We start from the raw sequence: 22600 nt of genomic DNA, 5'->3' as shown, positions 1-22600 counted from the left end.
GATGCTTCAGCAGAGGAAACAGCATAGGTAAAAGCATGGGGAGTCGACACAGTAGTTCTTTTAGGGACTGGAAATAAGGTCGCATGGCTGTAGGCGAGGATGGGGAAGGGGCTGCCTATGCGGGCAGGCAGGGTCCTGAGTGTGAAGGGCCTTGGATGTTATTCTGAGACATTTGGACTTTAATCTGTAGGCAGTGGGAGCCATCGCAGTGTTAATGAAAAGGCAGTGAAATGATTGACTTATGTTTTAGGTGAAGTTGAGGACAGACTGGAACAGATGGAGCTGGGGACAGGGAGGCCAGGAAAAGAACTCTTGCAGTTAGTTCAATGGAATGAATGTGGAAATGTCCAGTAACTGATAAAAATGACAACAGCTAACATTCATCGAGCTCTTTCTGAGTGGCCAGATTCTGAGTGGCTTTGTGTGCACTATCTTAATAACTTTCACAAGTACCCTTTGAGCTCAGTGTTGCTGTCCCCGTGTTGCAGGGGAGGAGCTGTGAGGTGACTGTGTAAGGTCACACAGGGATGGAGCCAGAATTGAAATCTGTCTGAATCGAAAGCCCTCGGGCTACAAATGTAAATCTGTGCTGCAAACGTAAACACCTGTGTCTGGTATTAGGCAGAATATCTAGATCTTTATCCAGTGGAACATGCATGTAAAGTACAAGTCTAGTTGACGCTGCATCTAAGACACATCCCAGATCTGTCCACTTACCTGTCGCCTGCCACCCAGATGAAGTCAGCGTCATCCTTGCCTAGAGTCCTGTAGTGGTCTCCTAACTGGTTTCCCTTCGTCCTTGCTTGCTGCCTTAATACGTGTTCATGCAGTAGCCTGGCGGATCTCTTAAAATGTAAGTCGAACCATGTCATCCTCCTCCTAAAACATCCCCGGCTCCTCATAGCTCTTAAAATCTAATTCCCAGCCTGATCTGTTAACTGTCCGCCTTGCCAACCTCGTTTGGCATCATTCTGTCCCTCTCACAGTGATTTCCAGCCCTACTGCCTTTCTGTCGCTGGAACACGCTAAGCTGGTTCTTGCTTAAGGGAATTTATACTTGTTTCCTTCTAGAATATTCTTTTCCTGGATATGCTCATGTCTGGCTTCTTCTTGCCAGTTAAGTCTTAGTTTAAATATTATCTTGCCCTGACCGGTATGGCTCAGTGGGTTGGGTATCATCCCACAAAGTGAAAGGTCATGGGTTTGATACCCCAGTCAGAGCACATGCATGAGGCAATGGATCAATGTGTCTCTCTCACATTGATGTTTCTTTCCTTCTTTTTCTCTCTCCCCTCTCCTCTCTCTAAAAGAAAATAAATAAAATCTTAAAAAAAAACTTGTCATCTCCTCAGAAAGGCCTTTCCTGAGCATCCAATATAAAGTAGTTCATGAAGTTCTCTATCACCCTTTTAAATTTTCTTCATTGAACTTATTATCATATTACTTGTTTATTTTCTACCTCCTCCTCCTAGAATGAAAGCTCCCTGGATTGTAATAGCTAAACCTTATAGAATGCTTATACTTGTCAGGCACTATTCTCAGTGCTTTAATATATTAACTTATTTAATCCTTATAACAGGTCTCATAGAAGGTGGAAACCTTTATTGTCCCTATTTTACAAATGGGAAAACGGAGTCTTCAGTAGGTTAATTAATTTGCCTGAAGCCACACAGCTAATAAGTGCAGAGCTGGGGTTCGAACCCTGGCAGTTGAGCTCCAGGGTCCACACACTTAATCAAGCAAAAGCAGAAACCTTATTTTTCCCACACCAATGTCCCTGCGCCTTGACACAGCATGGCATTTAGCAGGCTCTCAATAAAAATTGTGGAAATGAAAGTGCAGTCACAATAGAAATATAACTCTGTTAGAAACAAAAACCTAGGAATTATCCTTGATTCTGCCCTCTCCCACTCATGAATCCATCTGTAAGTTCTGACTCAGAACTGCTGCTCACCTCAAAACATATCCCAATATGTCTACTTTTCTTTTTTATTTTTTTTAAAGATTTTGTTTATTTACTTTTAGAGAGAGGGAGAGAAATATTGATGTGTGAGAGAAAGAGCGATCAGTTGGCTCTCACACACCCTGAATTGGGGACCCGACCTACAGACAGGCATGTGCTCTGACTGGGAATTGAACCGATGACCTTTCAGTTTGCAGGCCAGCACTCAATCCACTGAGCAACACCAGCCAGGGCTACTTTTCTTTATTTTTTTAAGAGACTTTATTTGTATTTAGAGAAAGGGGAAGGGAGAAAGAAAGAGAGGGAGTGAAAAATCAATGTAAGAGAGAAATATCGATTGGTTGCTTCTTCTATGTGCCCCATCTATGGATCGAACCTGCAACCCAGGCATGTGCCCTGACCAGGAATCAAATCAGCGACCTTTTGCTCCACTGGGTAATGCCCAGCCCATGGAGCCACACTAGTCAGGGCCCAATGTGTCTACTTTTCTGCATTTCCTCTGCTACCGTCCTGCCTAGGCCATGATCTGCTTTCTCCTGGACTAACGCAGCAGCCTCCCAACTAGTTACCTAAATCCCTGGCCTAGGGCAACTCTTCTAACTGGTGATTAATATCTGCTGAAGCAAAGAATCAGATGTGCTATTAGGGCAGAAATGTTTATTTGTGCTGAATGAAACTTGCTAGCTGACTTACTACCCTAGCAGCATGTTCATTTATCTCTACTAGTTGTTTGAGTAGGATCAAAATCATGGAATATTTAAGCCCCCAGACGTGTGGTTCTCCAACTATATGTTGATACGCTCTGAGGCATGGCAGAGAACTCACAGGGATGCTAAAGGGGATTTTAGAATCATAGGGGAAACCTAGCGTGCTTGTTTCATAGGCTGGCATAACAAGCTACCGCAGACTGAGGGGCTTGTGCAACAGAATTTAATTTTCTCATAGGTCTGGAGGCTAGAAGTCCAAGATTAAAGTGTTGGCAGGTTATGTTTCTCCTGAGGCCTCTCTCTTTGACTTGCAGATGGCCACCTTCTCACTGTGTCCTTATGTGGTCTTTCCTCTGTGTGTGCATATTTGTTTTTTTGCCATATAATCATTTTTTATTTTTCAATTAGAGTTGATGTAGAATATTATATTAGCTTCAGGTGTATTCCCCAGTGATTACACATTCTATAACTTTCTAAGTGATCACCTCAATGAATCTTGTACCTATTTGGCACCATACATAGTTATTAGAATATTACTGACGATATTCCCTATGCTGTACTTTATATCCCCATGACTATTCTGAAACAACCAATTTGTGCCTCTCCATCCCTTTACCTTTTTCACTCGTCCTCCCAAACCCCTCCCATATGGCAACCGTCAAAATTTTCTCTGTATCTATGAGCCTGTTTTTGTTCTGCTTGTTAGTTTACTTTGTTTTTTAGATTCAATTGTTGATATGTATTTATTGACATTGTTCATATTTTTATCTTTTTTTCCTTCTTGAAGAACATCCTTTAACATTTCATATAATACTGGTTTGGTGGTGATGAACTCCTTTAGCTTTTTTGTGTCTGGGAAGTTCTTTATCTGTCCTTCAATTCTAAATGATAGCTTTGCTGGGTAGAGTCATCTTGGTTGCAGGTCCTTGTTTTTCATCACTTTGAATATTTTTTGCCCATGCCTTCTGGCTTGCAAAGTTTCTGTTGAGGTATCAGCTGACAGTCTTACAGGAGCTCCCTTGTAGGTAACTAACTGTTTTTCTCATGCTGCTTTTAAGATTCTTTCTTTGTCTTTAACCTTTTGTGTTTTAATTATAATGTGTCTTGGTGTGGGCCTCTTTGAATTCATCTTCTTTGGAACTCTCTGTGCTACCTGGACTTATATGTCTATTTTCTTCACCAGGTTAGGAAAGTTTTCTGTCATTAATTTTTCAAATAGGTTTCCAATTTCATGCCCCTTCTCTATCCCTCCCAGCAGCCCACGATGTGAACGTTGCTATGCTTGAAGTTGTTGCAGAGGCTCCTTATGCTACCTTCATTTTATTGGATTTCTTTATTATTATTATTTTGCTGTCCTAATTGGTTGTTTTTGTGCTTCCCTATATTCCAAATCACTGATTTGATTCTTGGCTTCATCTATTTTACTATTGGTTTCCTAGAAATTATTCATTTTAGTTAGTGTATCCTTCATTTATGACTGGTTCTTTTTTATGACTTTTTCTATGTCCTTTCTCAAGCTGTTGAAGTTCTCACTAAGTTCCTTGAGCATCTTTATAACTATTGTTTTGAACTCTGTGTCTGGTAGTTTGCTTACCTTCATTTCATTTAGTTCTTTTTTCTGGAGATTTCTCCCGTTCTTTCCTTTGGGACCTGTTTCTTTGTCTCCTTATTTTGGCTCCTTCTCTGTGTTAGTGTTTATGTATTAGGTAGAGCTGCTATATCTCCCGGACTTGGTGGAGTGTCCTTGTGTTGTAGGTGTCCTGTAGGGCCCAGTGGTGCCGCCTCCCCAGTCACCTGAGCTGGGCGCTCCAGCTGTTCACTGGGTGCACTGGTTCTGGAGCCTCCCGGTAGGTGCAAGACAAACTCAGCCACTGAGTTTGCGCTGCCTGGCAACACCAGCAGGAGCTATAGAGCAGTTTTCAGATGGCTGCTACTCATGCTGGGCTTTGAGGTACCCATGAGAGACCAAGCTGCAAGCCAAGGCTGGCTGCTACTAATGCCAGGCGTGGGGCCTCTTAATGAGAGGTACAGGGCATGCCAAGGCCAGATGCCGCTTGTTTGCAATTTGTGAACCTTTGAGAGATTTTAGGGAAGTCTGCAGCAGGAGCCAAGACAGGTGGTTGGTATGAAAAAGCCAATGGATATGGCTTGGGTGGGCTTGCAAACGGGTGGGGCAGGGCCTCAGGGAATCACCAGGGCAGGGCAAACAGTGTGAGCCAGGTGGATGGAGACTCAGATATGGCACCCACCTGCCAACTCTGTGGGGGCGGGGGTGTCTCAAAGAGGAACAATGGCCTCTGCCAGCGTTTCTGTCTGGCAGAAAGCTGCCCCTCCAGCTCACTCTGATCAGACAGTTCAGGTCCTCCTCATATGTCACTGGTGCCTTTCAGACGACCACCCTAGTGCTGGAGCTCAGAGGGAGTGAGGCCCAGCAAGTCCTGTGTGGGCCCTTTAAGAGGTTCTGCCTGGGACTCCAGAAGCCTTGGTCTCACTCAGCCAGAGGTTGTGAGGACTTCTCTTCCTGGTACTGGAACCCTGGGCTGAGGGGCTGTTGTGACCATGGACCACTTTCTCCTCGGGGGGTTCCTCCACAGCTGACATATCCCTCCCAGTTTTTATCCGGCACACGTGGTGGTGGGACCAGCCCAGCCCGTTCAGCATCTCCTCCCCTCCTACCAGTCTCCCTGTGGCTCCCTCTTTAAATCCCTATTTGTAAGACTTCCATTCAGCTAGATTTCAGGTGGTTCTGAGTGATGGCTGTTGTGTAGTTTGGTTGTAATTTTGATGTGGTTATGGGAGGATTTGAGCACCGCATTTACCAACACTGGCATCTTGACTGGAAGTTGTGCATGCATATTTGTGTCTTTGTAAGGACACCAGTCGTATTGGATTAGGACCCACCCAAATAACCTCATTTGACCTTAATTACTTCTTTAATGGCCCTATCTTCAAATACAGTCATAGTCTGAAGTCCTGGGGGCTCGGACTTCAATATATGGATTTGAAGGGGGTACCTAATTCAGCTCACAACGCACAGTGACATCTGTCTGGTCCTGCACACACTGTTAGCTTGAGGCAGTTTGGACGTTAGCTTGCACTGCATTCCTTTTGATAATGTCATATGTCTTTGCAAAGCTGGGGTTTTGGAGGTGGCTGTGATGAAAAGCAGTAAATCTGTGTGGAATAGGAAATCTGTGGTAGCGGTGTCCAGTGCGACTCCAAATTTCGAGGAGATGTGTGCCCAGGAGGCGCTCAGCTGCCGGGACACAGACACCGTTTGGGCGCACCTGCTTGGTGAACAGAACAGGGGCGGGGTATTTCTGTAGGCCTAGGGGCATCATGAAATAATGATTGAAGTGCTAAAGCCACCATGGGTGGAGAAAATTCAGGAAAATTCAGGAAATGTCATATTTATCAGTAGTTTGTTCCTTTTGATTGCTGAGTAATAATGTGCTGTGTGGATATATCCCAGACTGGTTATACATTCACCAGTCCTAGCACCCGCAAAACCTGTGCTGCCTGGGGGGCCGTGCCCAAGTGGTAAGGACCCCTCCCTGCCCAGATGGACAAGCTTGCAGGCTGCCACCGTCTCTGCAGCTTCCAGACAGCCCCGGTGCCCTGTACCTAGCATGAAAGGAGAAGCAAACGGCATTGTTTTAGATGTCGCTGCCTCTGCTCCTTAGGTCGCTGAGAGGTGAGCTTCCCGTCCGTGTGAGGGCCCTGTGGCGCTGAGTGATTTGGGTCCTGCTGCCACTAATTCCCTGTGGAACCTGGAGCCAGTTCTTTAATCTTCCCGCATCTCAATTTTCTCATGTGTAAAACTAGAGTAATAGCACTTGCCGCGCTGGGACTTTGTATTTAGTGAGGTGATGCGGTGTAAAGAACTTAGCGGTGCCCGGCAGGTAGCTAGTTCTCAAGACCTTATAACGGTAACTGTTAAGTTATTACCGACCAAAGTCACACAGCTAGTTGGATGGTGGAACCAGGATTTAAGCCAGTTAACAGGGTTGAAACAACTGAGAGACAAGAAAAAGCCTAGTTAGTGACCAGGATCCTGGAGAGCATTACAATAGGGCCGTGTGCTAGAGGGCAACAGTGTGGCTCCTTCAGCCTGGGTTGGGGGACCTCTCTGGAGAGGTGACACGTTAGCTCGTCACGCAGCACACATGCCCTGAGGTTCTGGGCACAGGCCTGGTGGCCGGCCAGCGTGGCACGGGGGTGTGCTCGGCAGGCAGGGACATTGTACCGCATGCAGTGGGACAGTGTGTGACAGGACCCATGTGTGCTGTGAGAGCAGGTGCTCTGTAAGTTGAGCAGAAAGGGGGTGTGGTGGACCCGGGTTCAGGGCAACTTTCTGGAAGAAGAGGCCTTTGACCCACTGCCGAGTGCTTCCTGTGTCCCGGCCCTGTGCTCAGCACCGTGGATAGTTGCAGTTTGGACTGGAAAAGGGACTTGCAGAGAAGCTGGGCAGCGACCTGGGAAAGGCCCGCCGGCCCCCAGACAGATTCCCACCAGGGAACGCAGCGCCTCCGCACGCCCGCTAGCGTCCTCGGCCTGGATCTGTCTGCAGACTCAGAAGCCCAGCTCCGCACAACGAGGGCACGTCCTGTCTTCGGGGCCCCCCACAGTAAGCAGGGGTGTAGCAGCTGATGGAACAAATGCTAGTTTATGAGTTTATGTGGAGGAATAGATAACCGAGTGAGCGCATTCTTTTGGGAGGCCAGATTATCCTTCGGTCTGGCTGGCGGTTTGGGACTCGCGCAGTGGGAGTTGGTTGGCAGTGAGCATCATGGAGCCCTGAGGGCCTGAAGGTCGTGGCTTGAAGACCTGGGCCACCCCTTGGCCAGGGCCGGGAGGCGTGTTTGAGCCGGTGCCGTCCTCTCTTGATGGAACTGGGTGGACATATGTGACCATCCTCTTTCTTTGCTCTGCTGACAAGCGCTGCTTCTGTGTGTTAAGAAGATCATTTGGGGATGTCATGTAGGCTGGGGAACTGCTGTTTCTTTGTGGTGACGTGGTATCTCCAGCTGATCCATTCAAGGACATTCACCTTCAAATTTCCATTTATCCCTGAGAGGCCGGGTACAATTTTTAAGTGTATAATTCAATGGCATTAAGGACGTTCACACTGCTGGGCAGTCACAGACTGAACTCTGTCCCCATTAAACAATAACCCCCAGTCCTCTCTGTCCCCAACCCCCCAAAACCAGCATTCTGCTTTCTGTCTCTATGAGCAGGACTACTCTAGGTACCTCACATAAAGTGGAGTCATACACTATTGGTCCTTATGTATCTGGTTTATTTCACTTAGCATGATGTTTTGAAGGTTCATCTATGCCATAACATTTGTCAGAAATGCCTTTCTTTTTAAAAAATAATATTCATGTGTATGTACCACATTTTGTTTATCCATTCATGTGCTGATGGACATTTGGGATGTTTCCACCTTTTAACTGCTGTGAATAATGTGGCTCTGAATGTTGGTGCACAAATATCTGTGCAAGTCCCTGCTTTCAATTTCTTAGCGTATACCCTCAGACGTGGATTTGCTGGGTCATGCAGTGACCCTGTGTCCCACTTCTGAGGAGTCGCCACGCTGCTTCCACAGTGGCTGCGTCATTTTACCTTCTCACTAGCAACGTGCAAGGGCTCTAATGGCTGCACAGCCTCACCAGTACTCACTCATCTTTACAACCACGCAGTGAGGACGACATGAGCTTCATTTCACAGATGAGACAACTAAGGGTAGCCTCCCAGGACCTTGGAAGTTCATAGTACTCTTGACTATAATCACTGTGCTGTGCATTTGATTTCCAGGACTTACCTACTGTTTCCAAGTGTGCACCCTTAAAGAATGTTTCCCCAATTCCCCCAGCCCCAGCCCCTGGTAACCACCGTTTTCCATTTTATGAATTTGACTTTTTTAGATCCCGCATATAATTGTATCATTTAATATTTGTTTTTTCTGATTCATCTCACTTAGCATAACACCCTCAAGGCCCATCCATGTTGTTGCAAATGGCAGGATTTCCACAATTTCTACAATGGATGCATAAATAAAAAATGTATACCACACTTTTTTATTTATGCATCTGTTGGCTGACACTTACTGGGTTCCCCGAACCTTTTGGTTTTGTAGTTTACTCTGACAGTGTATACAGCTCATTTCTTTGTCTTTCTTAGTCCTCCCTTCTTCTGTCCCCAGAGCTTATCATACACAGTGGGCCTTAGATGCTTTATAAATGGGAAAAGACTGATGTCATGGTTAGGATTATGAGTTGGGAGATGTTTATCTGCTGCTTATTCCAACTTCGGGGTTAATTTCTATACAGTGAGTAAGAAGGACGATAAAATTTCTCCTTAATAATGTCAGGCTTAGGTAAGACCATTGCATCACTACTGAGCATTAATTTATAAAGTGTATGATCCAGGATTTCCCCTGTAGATCCTTACAACAGATTCCAGGTGATTTCGAGGTCGCTCGGTTTATTCCACTCAGTAGAAACTCACTGCATCCGAGGCAAACCTGCCTCTCCTGGGACAAAACTTGCCCAAGCGTACAACTAAGGACAGGACTTCCCCTTAGTGGTTCTTCAGGCCTTCCTTTTGGACTTCCCAGGCTTCCCACCTGCAGGCTAAACGTCCCAGAATTTCAGGTGGGGCTCTTGGGAAGCGCCCTCCAAAGCAGCCCTGTCCTGGGCGGCTGTCCAGCTGGCCTGTTGCCTCCTTTTCATTTAATTGTGATGTAACTCACCTACCATAAAATTTGCCCTTTTAAGGCTTACAGCTCAGTGGTTTTTAGTATATTCACAGAGTTGTGTAAAGATCACTGCTCTCTAATTCCAGAGCATTCTCCCCACCCCCAAAAGAAACCCTATTCCCATTAGCAGTTGCTCCTCGTTCTCTCCTCATCCGGCCCCCAGCAACCACTAAGCTACGTTTTGTCTCTGAATGTGTCTATTCTGGACTTCTAAAAAAATTTTAAATTATTAAAATTTAGAGAGAGGGAGAAAGGGAGAGAAACACTGATTTGTTGTTCCACTTATTGATGCATTCATTGGGTGATTCTTGTATGTGCCCTGATCAGAGATTGAACTCGCGAACTTGGCATTTTAGGACGACACTCGAACCAACTGAGCTACCCAGCCAGGGCCTATTCCGGACATTTTATATAAATAGAATTATACAATATGTGGCTTTTTGTGTCTGGCTTCCTTCACTGAGCATAATGTTTTCAAAGTTCATCCATATTGTTGCTTAAAGACTTCATTCCTTTTAATGGTTGAATAATGGTCCATTCTGTGGCTCTCCATTCATCAGGTGATGAACATTTGAATTGTTTATCATTTCAGCGTGAATAGTGCCTATATGAATATTTGTGCACAAGTTTCTGTGTGAACATGGTTTCATTTCTCTTGGGTATATATCAAGGAGTAAAGTTGCTAGGTCATATAGTAACTCTATATATAATTTCTTTTTTTATGTCATGGACAAATATTTATTGGAATAAATTTTCACATGTGCAGATCACCCTTACAAATACAGATAGTTAACTTTTTAAAGGAACTGCTAGTTTCCCAAAGTGGCTGCACCATTTTACATTCCTCCCAGCAGTGGATGAGGGTTCCAGTTTCACCGCTTCCTGGGTAACGCTTATCACCTGTCTTTTTGATTATAGTCATCCTAGTAGATATGAAGTGGTATTTCATTGTACTTTTGATTATTAGCATTTCCCTAATGAGTAATGATGTCGAGCATATTGGGCCATTTGTAGATCATCTTTGGAGAAATATCTATTTAAATCCTTTGCCTACTTTTTCATTGCATTGTCTCTTTTATTGTTGAGTGTCAGCATTTTTATATAGTCTGGGCATACAGACCCTATCCTGTGGGTTGCCTTTTCACTGTCCTGACAGTGTCCTTTGATGCGCAAAAGCTTGTAATTTTGACAAAGTCCAGTTTATTTTTATTGCTTGTGCTATAGGTGTCATATATAAGTAACTGTTGCCTAATCCAAGGTCATGCAGATTTATACCTATGCTTTCTTAGGTATTTTTAGTTTTAGCTCTTACATTTAGGTTAATTTTTATATTTGGTTTGAGTTAGAAGTCCAACTTCATTCTTTTGAATGCATATATCTAGATGTCCTGGCATTATTTGTTGAAAACGCTTTTTTCTCCATTGGGTTGTCTTGGCATCCTTATTGAAAATCAGTTGACCATAAATATATAGGTTTGTTTCTGGACTCGATTCCATTGATCTAAATATCTGTTCTTATGCCACTGTTATAGTCTTTCCTAAAAAAGATTTTATTTATTTATTTAGAGAGAGGAAGGGAGAGAGGGAGGGAGAAAGAGTGGGAGAGAAGCATCAATGCATGGTTGCCTCTTCTGTGTCCCCAGCTCAGGACCTGGTCTGCAACCCAGGCATGCTCTGACTGGGAATCGAACTGGTGACCCTTTCTTTGGTCTGCAGGCTGGCACTCAATCCACTGAGCCACACCAGCCATGGCAACACACTTGATTATTGTACCTTTGTAGTTTTGAAATTGGGAAGTGGGAGTGCAGCAAATTTATCCTTCAAGATTGTTTTTGGCGATTTTGCTTCTTTGCATTTCCATGTGACTTTTAAGATCAGCATGTCAATTTTTCCTAAGGGGACGGGGGAGCAGCCAGCAGATGTATTGATAGGGATTACATTGAGTTTCTGGATCAATTTGGAGAGTAGTACTTTCTTAACATTAGGTCTTCCCATCCATGAATATTTTCATTTATTTAGGCCCTGAATTTCCTTCAGTGATGTTTTACAGTTTTCAGTGTACAAGTCTTGCACTTCTTTCGCTGGGTTTATTCCTAGATATTGTGTTCTCTCTGATGCTGGCCGGTGTGCTCTTTAACTCAGGTGACATCACGAACATAACATTCCAGGAAACCTTCCGTCTGGAGATCAGTTTCCTTGGTTGCAAAGACGACCGGAGAGCTTACCTCTGATTCCATAGCCCCCCACCCCCACCCCCACTTCAGTTTTTAGTCTGTCTCTTGAATTTGCTTGGGACAGGACCCGTGTCCTATGTACTAGTTAATTTGCAGCCATCGCTAGGGCTTCTCTGGAGTATGGCAGATAAGGACCATGGAGAAGGGAGGGTTGGGAGCCCGACAGCAGTTCGACTCCCTGGTATGCCCTGTGCAGGCCGGGCTGTGTGACCTTGAGTGACACATTTTCTGGGGCAGGCAGGCGGGCAGCTCTAACAATACTGAGTGTGCAAGTTCACCTCACACTAAGATACTGGTCATTTTTGATAACGTAAAACAGGAAAAAAAAAAAAAAGGTTTGAACGAATCTGTTGGAATTTTTCCTCTAGCCCTCAGCAGACTATCCATAGTGTAAAACTATGACAGAACAAGACTTGCCAAATGATGTCAAAGCAGCTTGCAAATAGTATTCTAATTTGTCAAACTGTTCACAGCCAGTGTAATTAATACAAGGCTGGAGGGGGGACCAGCGATCTCATTTAACAGCAGCAGTACTGGACTCACTCCCGTGCTCACTCGCCCCCCCCCCCCCCCGCCGCCCCGGCTCGTTCCCACACATTTTCCTCTCCGACTACCTCATCCCCCACACCCACGCCCCTGCTGGCTTCCTGATTGGCAGTTAGCAAAAACCAAGTGTGCAGAATAGGGGTGTATTGTGGTCCTAGGTTTAAGTACTGCTGTTTCAAAAAAATGGTGACATTTTCATCCTTGTAAAATATAGTTAATTGGGGGACCATGAGGTCATCCACAGGAGCCCATGGAAGAAGGGTCCCCTAACAAGATGTTAAATGCTAATTAATATAAATTCAAATGGATAAAATGGACATTTGGCTGGTATGTGTGGTAGTGTTTTCCGCTTAATGACAGAGACATTTACCAAAGGCCAATCATAAATTCACTGTAATATACATAGGGAGGCTGTAAGCCAGTGCTTTTGCTTTTTCCTGACCACTGTTGGGAGCTTGAACTGATGCCCTCTAAGACAACGATGTGACGGCAAGAAGTGAAACAAAGTTAGCTGTCTCACACAGTTTATTTAACAATAGGTAATAAGAAATCAAATTTAACAGTCTATACAGTGATCCAAAGTTCATATTTATAAGTAATCAATTTTAATTGCATGATTTACAACAGTTGAGGGTTTTTGCTTTCTATTTTCAAGTTTTACAGAAAGTGTGTGTGTCGGGGGGCGGGAGAGGGGGCCCAGGGTGAGGAGGAAGAAAGCAAGCGAAGAAGAAACCCCAGGGACATTTCGCATGTTAAAATCATCCCACTGGAATCGTTTCTTACCCTCTTTTTAATTTTTTTCTTTGTTAGATGTAAAAATAACGAAAAAAATTCTTCCAAGAAACAGAACCACAATATATAGTACATCAATTTGGCAGCTGCCCCTGTATATTTTGAAAAAGTCATTTTTCTTTCTACATGTACAAATTATTTTAATACTTGAAGTTTCTTACGCTCAGACTTACGGAATAGAAAATTTTCTGGAGCACAAAAGTTGACTTGAGGGGAGGAAAGAAATTTTTTTTTTTTTTTTTTTTTTACATTTTTAAAAGAATGAACATCTTTGCACCCAGAGAAAAAAAAATTGGTATTTTAATATATATTTATATATATTTATATATATATAGAATGTAATTTTAAAGTAACATTAGCCCCCTTTGTCCTCTGGTTTTAGAAATGTTTTTTTACTCTTCCATAAAGTGAGGAAAATAGGGAAAAATGTCAACCATCTGCACCAGTAAATAATAACTATTAATATTACATATTTTCATTAATTTAAAAAAAATAATAAAACCTATTGGAGGTGCAAGGCAGGAGCATGTGGGTGGCTTCACAGACCTCAGCCTCCTCCCAGTGCACACTTGAACCACACACACAAGGGAAAAAAAAAAAGGCTGGTCGTAACCAGCCATAACAAAAATATATTCTTTGTATTCTATTATCCCTCAGGTTCATCTTGCATGTTTGCTTTAAACCACAAACAGCTACTGCACAGTTCTTATGTGTTCCAAGGAAAATTGTCTTTTAGGCTAAGAAAGATTCAAAAAAATTGTTTTCAGTACAAAACAGTCTTGTTAAGAGAAAATAATTTTTTTGCTCCCAAAATACTACAAGGTGTCTCTAGTGTATGTCTAGTGTACTCTGTGAGAGGTTTGAATTCAAGTCCGAGTTATCGGTGCTGAGTCCCAGGTCTGTGGCGCTTGCACCATGGAGGTTTGCCATGCCTGGATTGCTAGTGAGCTGAGAGAGCATCGGATTCTGGTCCGGGCTGGCAAAATGCCCTTGTTCCATGGGGTTGGCCTGGGCTGCTACCAGTCCTGGATGTGGAGAACTGGTTTGCGGGGAGACGTGGTGTGGAGAAGGCTGCGGCTGCATCCTTGGGGAAGGGCTGGAGTGGGGGGGCTGAGACTGTGGCCGTGGAGAAGGGACGGGTTGGGGAGAACGCACTTGATTGGAGAGAGAAGGAGGGATCTGCTGGCCTTGCAGGTGTGGGGACTGAGCCTGATTTGGGAGCATATGCTGCTGGGGGCTCATGGGGTTGGGCTGAGCAGGGGACCCCATCTGTTGCTGAAGAAGTCGCTGCTGATAGGCCTGCAGACTGGCTCCTGCCTCAGCTCCCAAGGCCTGCGGGAGCTGGCCCATCTGTCCCATGTTCCCTTGTTGCATCTGTTGCATGTGATGCTGCATCCGTTGCTGCTGCTGCTGCTGCTGTGGGGGGTAGCCAACTCCTTGGGGCTGCTGGAACTGGTTGTGGTTGGCCATCCCAGGACCGATCCCCGGCCCTGCTCCCTGTTGCTGCTGCTGCATCATCTGTTGTCGTCTCAAGATGTCTCGGAACTGTGAAGGCATGGTGTTGTGATTCATGTTCATCTGCTGAGCCTGGGGGCTCATCCCTCCCATGGGCGGCTGGAGTTGCTGCTGCGGTTGCTGCTGGGGCAGGCCGGCCCTCTGGACGCCCGCCTGCATGGGATTCATGTTCTGCATGGCTGGGTTGGAGTGGACGCCTTGCTGACCTGGCAAGGCAGGGGGCTGCAGCCCTGGCTGGCCCTGGGGCATGCCAGGCTGCCCAGGGAGGGGTTGCGGATTTGAGTTGGCGTACTTGGCAGCCCGCTGCTTGATGAATGCAGCCAACAGCTGGGGATTGGCATGAAGGATACTAAGCACCTGTTGCTGCTGTAGGGGAGAGCTGGGAGACCTGAGAGTCCGCAAAAGGTTTTGTAAGGCTTGTTGAGACACAGTGCCTGGTTTGAGAGGGCTCACACCGACCTGGCCCAATCCTGGCTGGGGGGCCATGTTCAAGGGCTGACCATGTTGGGCCACTGACATCATGGCTGGCCTTGGCATCCCGGACTGTAGCTGCTGGGGCTGAGGCAATCCTCCTTGGGCCCACGGGGGCTGCTGCTGCATTCCAGCGGGCCCCATCCCTGGCTCCAAATGCCCACTTGGACCTCTGGCCATGGGAGGTGGGTTCATACCCATGGGGGCCATTGGTGTCATCTGGGGCATCTGGTGCTGGATTGGCCTTTGAAATATTTGCACGTGGGCCATCTGGCGCTGTGTCTCAGCTGCCCTCTGAATCTGCATTGCCATTTCCACTGCTGCAGGTGGGGGCCCTGGAAGAGGTGGCTGAGCAGTCTGAGGTGGGGTTGGAGGGGTCACCTGGCCTGGTGCTTTACCCTGGGACACAGGGCCAGCAGCTTGAGTCCTGGGCAAGTAGGGTGGCATGCTGTTGGGAGGGGTGGGCTGAGGCTGAGAAGGGGGCGGGGGCTGGGGCGTCTGCGGGGTGGTGGGCTGTTGGCTGGTCGGTGTGGTTGGAGTGGCGGGAGTCGGGGAGGGCAGGCCCTGCTGCTGCCCCACCACCCCAGTCCGCTGCATGCTGGCCATCCTCCTGCGGAGCATCTGGGCCTGCTGGAGCCGGTGCTGCAGCTGCTGCTGCCGGAGCTTCTGCTTGATGTTTAGGCAGAACGGCACGGGGCACTTGTTCTCCTGGCAGTGCTTGGCATGGTAGCAGCAGAGGGCGATGAGCTGCTTGCAGATGGGGCACCCGCCGTTGGTTTTCCGTTTGCAACCCTTGGTGTGCTGCACAACCCGTTTCATCTTCTGGCAGGAGGGCAGGGAGCAATTGGCATTTCGGCACTGGCAGGCATGGACCAGAGACTGGATGCAGCGCTGGATGCTCAGGCGGCGAGAGTCTCCTGGACTCTGGGTCGCTGCAGCCTGCTGGTTGTTGCTCTCATCATCTAAGCCGAGCCCTAGTTTCTCCATTTTGTGATCATGGTTTTTAGTGTTGTAGCAGGTGATACACAAGTCATAATCCTGGGAAAAAAGAACACAGGTGCAGGTCAGTTCTCCAAGACTGAAGTCATTCAAAAGCATTTTACATATTCTGCTTGAGCTCAAAAGCCCCCTTAGTTCTACCACTCAAACACAAGGCCAGGCCCGACTTGCCTGCCTTCTATTACGCACCACTGACACTCGGCACCCTTCAGCACCCGCCCCTCCCTGCCGCCCGGGGCCTACCTCACAGACGGTGCAGTGCCAGCGTGTCTCCACGTGGTGCTTGCACTCATTGCAGGTGTAGACGAAGCGGTCCTGGCTCTGGGTGTGCAGCTCCACCAGCATACACATGGTGGACCACTGGGCTCTTCGGAGGGATGAGAACTCCAAGTGCTTGTCCCTTGCAAGGGTGAGAAAGGCATCTCGCCCATCCATCAGATCACATGGGATGAGGGGGTCAGGATCAACAATGGGAGGCAGGGAGTTGGCAGCAGGGCCGGCGATGAGACGGATGACAAAGAAGACCTGCAAAACAGATGCTCTCAATCTGACTCTGGAACTAATAAGCACCATGGGGTGCTGGATCCCTAAGAGCAGACAGGTGAGTGGCACTGGATGCCTGTGAGGCCAATGAACACCGAGTCAGCCATACAGCCCTCCCTCCCGCTTCACGTGTCTCTGGTCTCTTCTCTGCAATGGGCCTAAAATCTACATCTGATCTTTTCTACTTCCTTCAGTAATTCCTTCAAAGTAAGAGTAGAGCAGGTCAGCTACAGTGCATGCACAGTGGACATTTTGCCTCAAAGAGGTCTATTTTAAGATGCGATTCGTGGCTTAATCTAATTACAAGGAAAACCCCCCAGACAAATCCAAAATGAGGGAAATTGTCAAAAACAATTGGCCTGCATTCTGAAAGAAAAGGAGGCCGGGAACTAAGGCATGGCACTCCATGACGACACACTCTCCCTAACTGGAGCACACAAGGACGAGACATGAGACGGCGACCTCGGGTTAAGTTTCCTGAGTGCAAGCCACAGCCTGACCATGCATGGGTTCTCCTCTTTCTTAGAAGGTATTTGCTGAGATAGAGAAGAGATAAAGAAAATGTAGCAAAATATTAACAACTGGTGACTCCAAAGAAAGGGTGTGGAAAGGGGTCCTTCACACAACTTTCCTTTAAGTTTCAGGGTCGGGGGGGAAAGTTGGCAGGGGTGGGAAAGATTTAAAGGGGAAAAAAAAGAAAACCTCCTTGTTCCATGCTACAGAAGCAGCAAAGTTTTTGTTCACTGAGGTTTGAAAACACACAATAACCATTAATTCCTATATCCATTAGTGGAAAGGCTCCAATAGGAAGCTGGTATATATGAGTATGTATTTGAAATTAGTGGGTATATAACTATAAACTCTTACTAACCTAATAAAATGTAAAATGGTACCTTCATGAGATCAGGATGTTGTAAGCAAGTGCTGCATCGCCCTCTGTATTCTACCAGTTTTTCAAAGACTGAAAACCTGTGCAAACTGCAGTAACACTTATACTTGGGAAGCAATGTTTGCCTAAAACAAGAGTCTTTTAAGATAAGATACATTTCTAGAACTAGAACACAGGACAAGAGAGCACACAGTGAATAGAGACACATATAAAACAGATGGCAAGAAGTTAAAAGCACAAAGGGGACTTGGATGGGTGTTTGACGTTGTCATAAATACTGGGTTTCAGACTGTGGCTCAAAGGGAGCACGGCTGAAGGGAGAGAGAGAGAACCTGAGAATGTGACACAGAGGCAAGCGCTGACTTAGCAAGTGGGGACTCCTACCTCATTCAAAACAGACACAAATCACCACACCATGTGGTGACTCTCTAGGAAACCTTCACCACGGCCCACCCTCTAATGACAGCCACCATGACTGATTCCACTCTGTCACTCCACAGCTAAGACAATACTTGAAATTAACCTAAATCAACACATTAGAGCTTAATTCCTAACAGGTGGCTACTACCTACATCTTCAGACTAAACAAAGTCACAGGATGTATCCACCATTTAAGTAAAACCCATCACAATAGGGCCTTTCTCAATTTCTATGTTATGTTAGCTACATATTGCTCTAAATAGCTAGTAATTACTACTAAGGCTCCCACTAGAGCTAAGGAGGCCTTCCCTTTCACTGGTATGGCTGAGGTGAGAGCAGGAGGCCTCTATTATCGTAAGCCAGCCTGCTGTCCTTAAGTTAGTTAGGCTTCAGCAGTACAGGTGTGGGGGCAGAGCAGTGGTGTGTGGAAAAAAGACAGTCAGAAAAGCATTATAGGTTAAGCACCATTACAAGAAAAAAGCTCTCTAAAGAAGGGTCCTGCGGTAACTCTCTCTCCTGGAGACTGCTTAATTAACTTGGTTCTAACTCCGTACTTTAGTCTTCAGCCCCCTTTCCACACCAATTCTTCAGTAGAACTTCATTATGATCTCTGAACAGAGGTGAACAGAGGTATTAAGAATTCGGCATGAATTGCCCTTTAAGACTTCTCATCTCACCAATGATGAAGTTGAGAGGAAAAAAAACCCTAAACCCAACACACCCCACAGCAAATAGGTAAATAATGAAGTAATTCAAAGTTTTAACTTCTTTGAGAAGAGGTTACAAGTGTAGTTATGAAAGATTAACTTCAATTCTTTTCACCTCTCAATTCACTTTCAGGAAGGCCAACAGTCAACATTTTAATTAATTTGTTTAGCCTAAGTTCTGTTATGGGCAAACTGGAATGGCCAATGGGAGTTCCAAGGAGTTTCGTTGAAGAAACAGCAAAAATATCCAACAAGTCAATCTCCTGTACAACAGACAGAGACACACCCAGGGGATACACCATGCTTACACTTTCAAAATACACTGCTGCAACTGGGAAATGTTCTACGGAATGTGTCATGAGGCGCTTTAGTCATTTGTTTGGAAGTCATAATATACCCAAACAAACCTAGATGGTATATGAGGTCTGTTCAGAGTAAGCCCAGCCATTGCTAATGTAACAGGAAAGGTTTGCACTACATCGATGTAACCCGGCAGCCAAGGAGAGTGGGCTGGAGTGTGCATGCGTGAACAATAACGACTTCACTGTTACTAGTCAGTGGGGGCAGCAGATGCAGTTGAGTGAGCACGTGTATAATGGGGCGGCGTATTCAAAATGAGTGAGTAGAGCAATGAATCTGGATCGGATTTTGCATTAAGTTTGAACACTCCTCTGCAGAAACTATTAGGATGATGCAGGAGGCTATGCATCAGCCATGGGCAACTGGTGACTGGCAGTGTCATCACAACGCGCCTGCTCATGCATCGTATCTGGTGCAGGGTTTTTTGGCGAACAGCAAATCACCAAATGACTTAGCCCTCCTACAGCCCAGGTTTGGTGCCCTGTGACTTCTGGCTTCTTTGAAAGGGAAGATTTCAGACCTTCAGTGGGATTCAGGAAAATATGATGGGGCAGCTGATGGCAACTGGGAGAACTGTATGAAGTCCCAAGGTGACTACTTTGAAGGAGACTGAGGCGTCATTGTCCTATGTACAATGCTTCCTGTACTGTGTATCTTCTTCAATAAATGTCTCCTTTTCTTAGTACATGGCAGGATACCTTCGGGACAGACCTCGTATAACCTACTACTGTAATCGTGTGCACTATGCTTTTGTTTGACTGGCAGCACCTTAGGTTTGTTCACACCAGCTCTACCACGAATGTGAGTAATGTGTTGCACTATGTATGACATTATAATGGCGGTGACACTGCCAGGCAATAGGAATTTTCCAGCTTCATTACAATTGCGCAGGGCCACCACTGTACATGTAGTCCATGGCAACCTAAGATACGACCCAACGCCATCTATATTTAGAATAGCTGCAAATCAGAGACCGTATCATTTCCCGTTCTAGCACCCACTCTAGCCAATCTCCTCTTGTTCAAGTGATGCCTGCCCTCTCTCTGCCTTTCCAATATGGCGCCCAGCTCACAAACGCTGCCCTGCTTCTGTCCCGTTCGCAGTACCCCCCCTCACCTCTTTATGTTTTTCCATGGTGGCATACAGCTTCTGTGAGAGGTCGTTGGACACATTGGGCATGCCTGGCTTTTTCTTGTTGCCCCTACTCAGGCTGCTCTTGTTTTTGCTGGTTTTCTTATTATTCTTCTTTTTAGCGTTTTTGCTGTCTCCCTTTGTCACCTGCGGGATAGCACAAAGGAGACAAAAAATGTTAATGTTTTGTTAGGAAGTGATCTGAATAATACAAATGGCAAAAGGACCCCTTTCTTTGAAACTAGAGCTCATGGGATGCCTTCCACCAACTACTTTCTACTCCCTCTCTTTATTTTTAAGCCGCTATTTACAGGGAACATTTGTTTCCTCCTAATGAAGAACCCTTGCACTAAGACCCTTCATTAAGACAATGGCAACATTAGCTTCGTGACCAGAAGAGCCCCATAGTTTGGAGACCCCTCAGGTCAAGCAATCTTATCCCAGACTTGAGGATAGGGAACAGGCAGCGGTGTAGGGCAGGGAAGGGCACACAGAAGTGGTGAGCCCAAGACTTGGTTTCTTTTCCTTCCACTCACATTCTAGAATTTTATGGGTGTACTCCAAAACTATCAATGAATTTAAATGACAAGGCTATAGAGTTCTTTTTTTAAAAGAATACTCATTTTAAAGAGAGAGGAACAGAGAGAGAAACATTTTGTTGTTCCACTTATTTATGCATTCACTGATTGACTCCTGTTATGTGCCCTGACTAGGGATCAAACCCACAACCTTGGCATATCAGGATGATGCTCTAACCAACTGAGCTTTAACCTGGCCTAGGCCTTTAAAAGATTTCTTTAAAAGACAATCTAAGGGTGGCTTTAGAAGGTCAGAGTAAATGAGGACAATTCTAGTCATGCCATGGGGATATAACAGATCAGGAAAAGCTCCTCATATGCTCTTCCCACAAAACCAGGCTCTGTACCAGGAACTGACAAATTTTATCTAAGCCTGTTTTTGTGTTTTTAAAATTAAAAAAAAAAATTATAAAGTGTGTTATAAATAAAAAGGATGATATATGGCCTACAAGGCAAAACAAACAAACAAACAAGCAAGCAAAAAAAAAACCACATCTGGACCTTTACAGAAACTAATATATTCAGGGTTTCCGTTTCCACCATCAGTTTCCATATTGGAAATAAAAACTCTATTTACAAAGGTGGTCTGATACGAAAAAGGTTGAAAACCACAGAAATAGAACCTCAGTTACTTAGCCAACACTTCTTGCCAAATTTAAAGAGCTCTTTCACACTTGAGAGCTTTAAGACCAAGCTGAAGTTTAAGCTCACTTCTGGTATAGATGAGAATCAAGGTAGAAGTTGGAACGGAAAATGAAAAGCCCTTACATCCGTGCTTTCGTTGCTGGTGTTTTCCTCTCGTTTCCTTTCTTCCTCCTCCTGTTCCAGTTCCTTAATGCTCTCTTCCAGAACATTGGGCCAGAAATCACCTTCAAAGTAGGGCAATTCTTTTGCACTTGTTAATCGATCTTCAGTAGCTTGTTTAAAAATATCCTGTGAAAATATCCATGTACAAATGGAAATTAAAAAGAAAAAGAGGGGAAAAAAAGCATTTATACTATGCAGAAGCAGTCACAGCTAATGGACACATGAAACACCAAGAATTAAAATGTCTTCTAAAATGGAAGTAGAGATGTTGTATCTAAGCGCCTTGCCAGGGAAGACATTCGGTGTCATAAACAGTAAAAAGGCCGCCTGAAGTCGGTATTCTGCCGTCACAGAACCAAGTGATCTCGCCCAGACCGATGGCAGAGGCATCATCCTCCACATGTGGCCTTTACCACTCCTGACGACAAAGGCAGCACAGCGTGAGGCCCGCCTGCCTTGCACCTGTCCTTGGAGTTCCAGCAGCTCACTGAGGAGTATGTCCAACACAACACAAGTCACACTATAAATACCAGAAACTGGATGGCTACAGAGTGACCTGCTGCACTGCTGGGAAAACACCCAGCTGAGGATTCCCTCCCAACAGTAAAAAACGGGTAAGAAATTCAGTAGTTCAAGTTCTTTTTAGGAGAGACCCTACAAATGGCTACTAAGAATACATTTTTATTAAGTCATACCTTTAAAACAGAAATTTGTGAATCTAAGACTCTTTGAAAGCCTAGTTTTTCTTACTCTGAAAAAGTCTGACTATAGAAGAGAACATTATACATTGATATACTCAACTGGCTAGATTTCCTAATAAACATTTTGTCAAGTACACTTCATCTTACTAATTCAGGCAAAATAAAAACACATTTACCAAATTAATGTAATTTTATAAATTACATGGAAGAGGGAGAACAAGAGATTTTTAAGATAGTTAAGTGACAGCATACAGAGCAGGAAGCTTAGGAAATTCCCACTTCTACTACTCCCCGCACTAGTCCTGACCTTGTAGTCATGGACAATTCGCTCAGACACGGACTTGTCAAGCATCTTTTTGTACCACTCCTGCAGTCGCTTGGGCTTGGGAATCTTCTGGTCAGGAGGATGGCAGTGGAAGATGTAGTCGTCTCCTTCACTGGGGGGACATGCCCAAATATGCCCTGTTGTGTAACTAAC

General features: G+C 45.4%; 1 protein-coding gene across 1 annotated transcript in view; it reads right to left on the bottom strand.

Annotated features, from left to right (window-relative positions):
* Nucleotides 1–12726: 12726 nt before the first annotated feature.
* The window catches only part of EP300 (E1A binding protein p300), a 69561-nt gene continuing 59687 nt past the window's right edge, over nucleotides 12727–22600 (bottom strand). Inside the window, exons 27-31 of the mRNA XM_054582430.1 lie at nucleotides 22430–22595; nucleotides 21383–21547; nucleotides 20022–20183; nucleotides 16230–16511; nucleotides 12727–16025 (exon numbers count right to left, since the gene is read on the bottom strand). Coding sequence (XP_054438405.1) covers nucleotides 13830–16025; nucleotides 16230–16511; nucleotides 20022–20183; nucleotides 21383–21547; nucleotides 22430–22595 — 2971 coding nt within the window. The 3' untranslated portion in view covers nucleotides 12727–13829. The remainder of the gene's footprint in view (nucleotides 16026–16229; nucleotides 16512–20021; nucleotides 20184–21382; nucleotides 21548–22429; nucleotides 22596–22600) is intronic.

Source organism: Pteronotus mesoamericanus, unplaced genomic scaffold (genome assembly GCF_021234165.1).
Source record: "Pteronotus mesoamericanus isolate MK-2021 breed Mesoamerican mustached bat unplaced genomic scaffold, CSHL_Meso_final contig_702, whole genome shotgun sequence".
Classification (NCBI taxonomy): Eukaryota; Metazoa; Chordata; class Mammalia; order Chiroptera; family Mormoopidae; genus Pteronotus; species Pteronotus mesoamericanus.
Note: the sequence above shows the minus strand (reverse complement) of the source record. Positions and strands in the feature narration are given on the sequence as shown.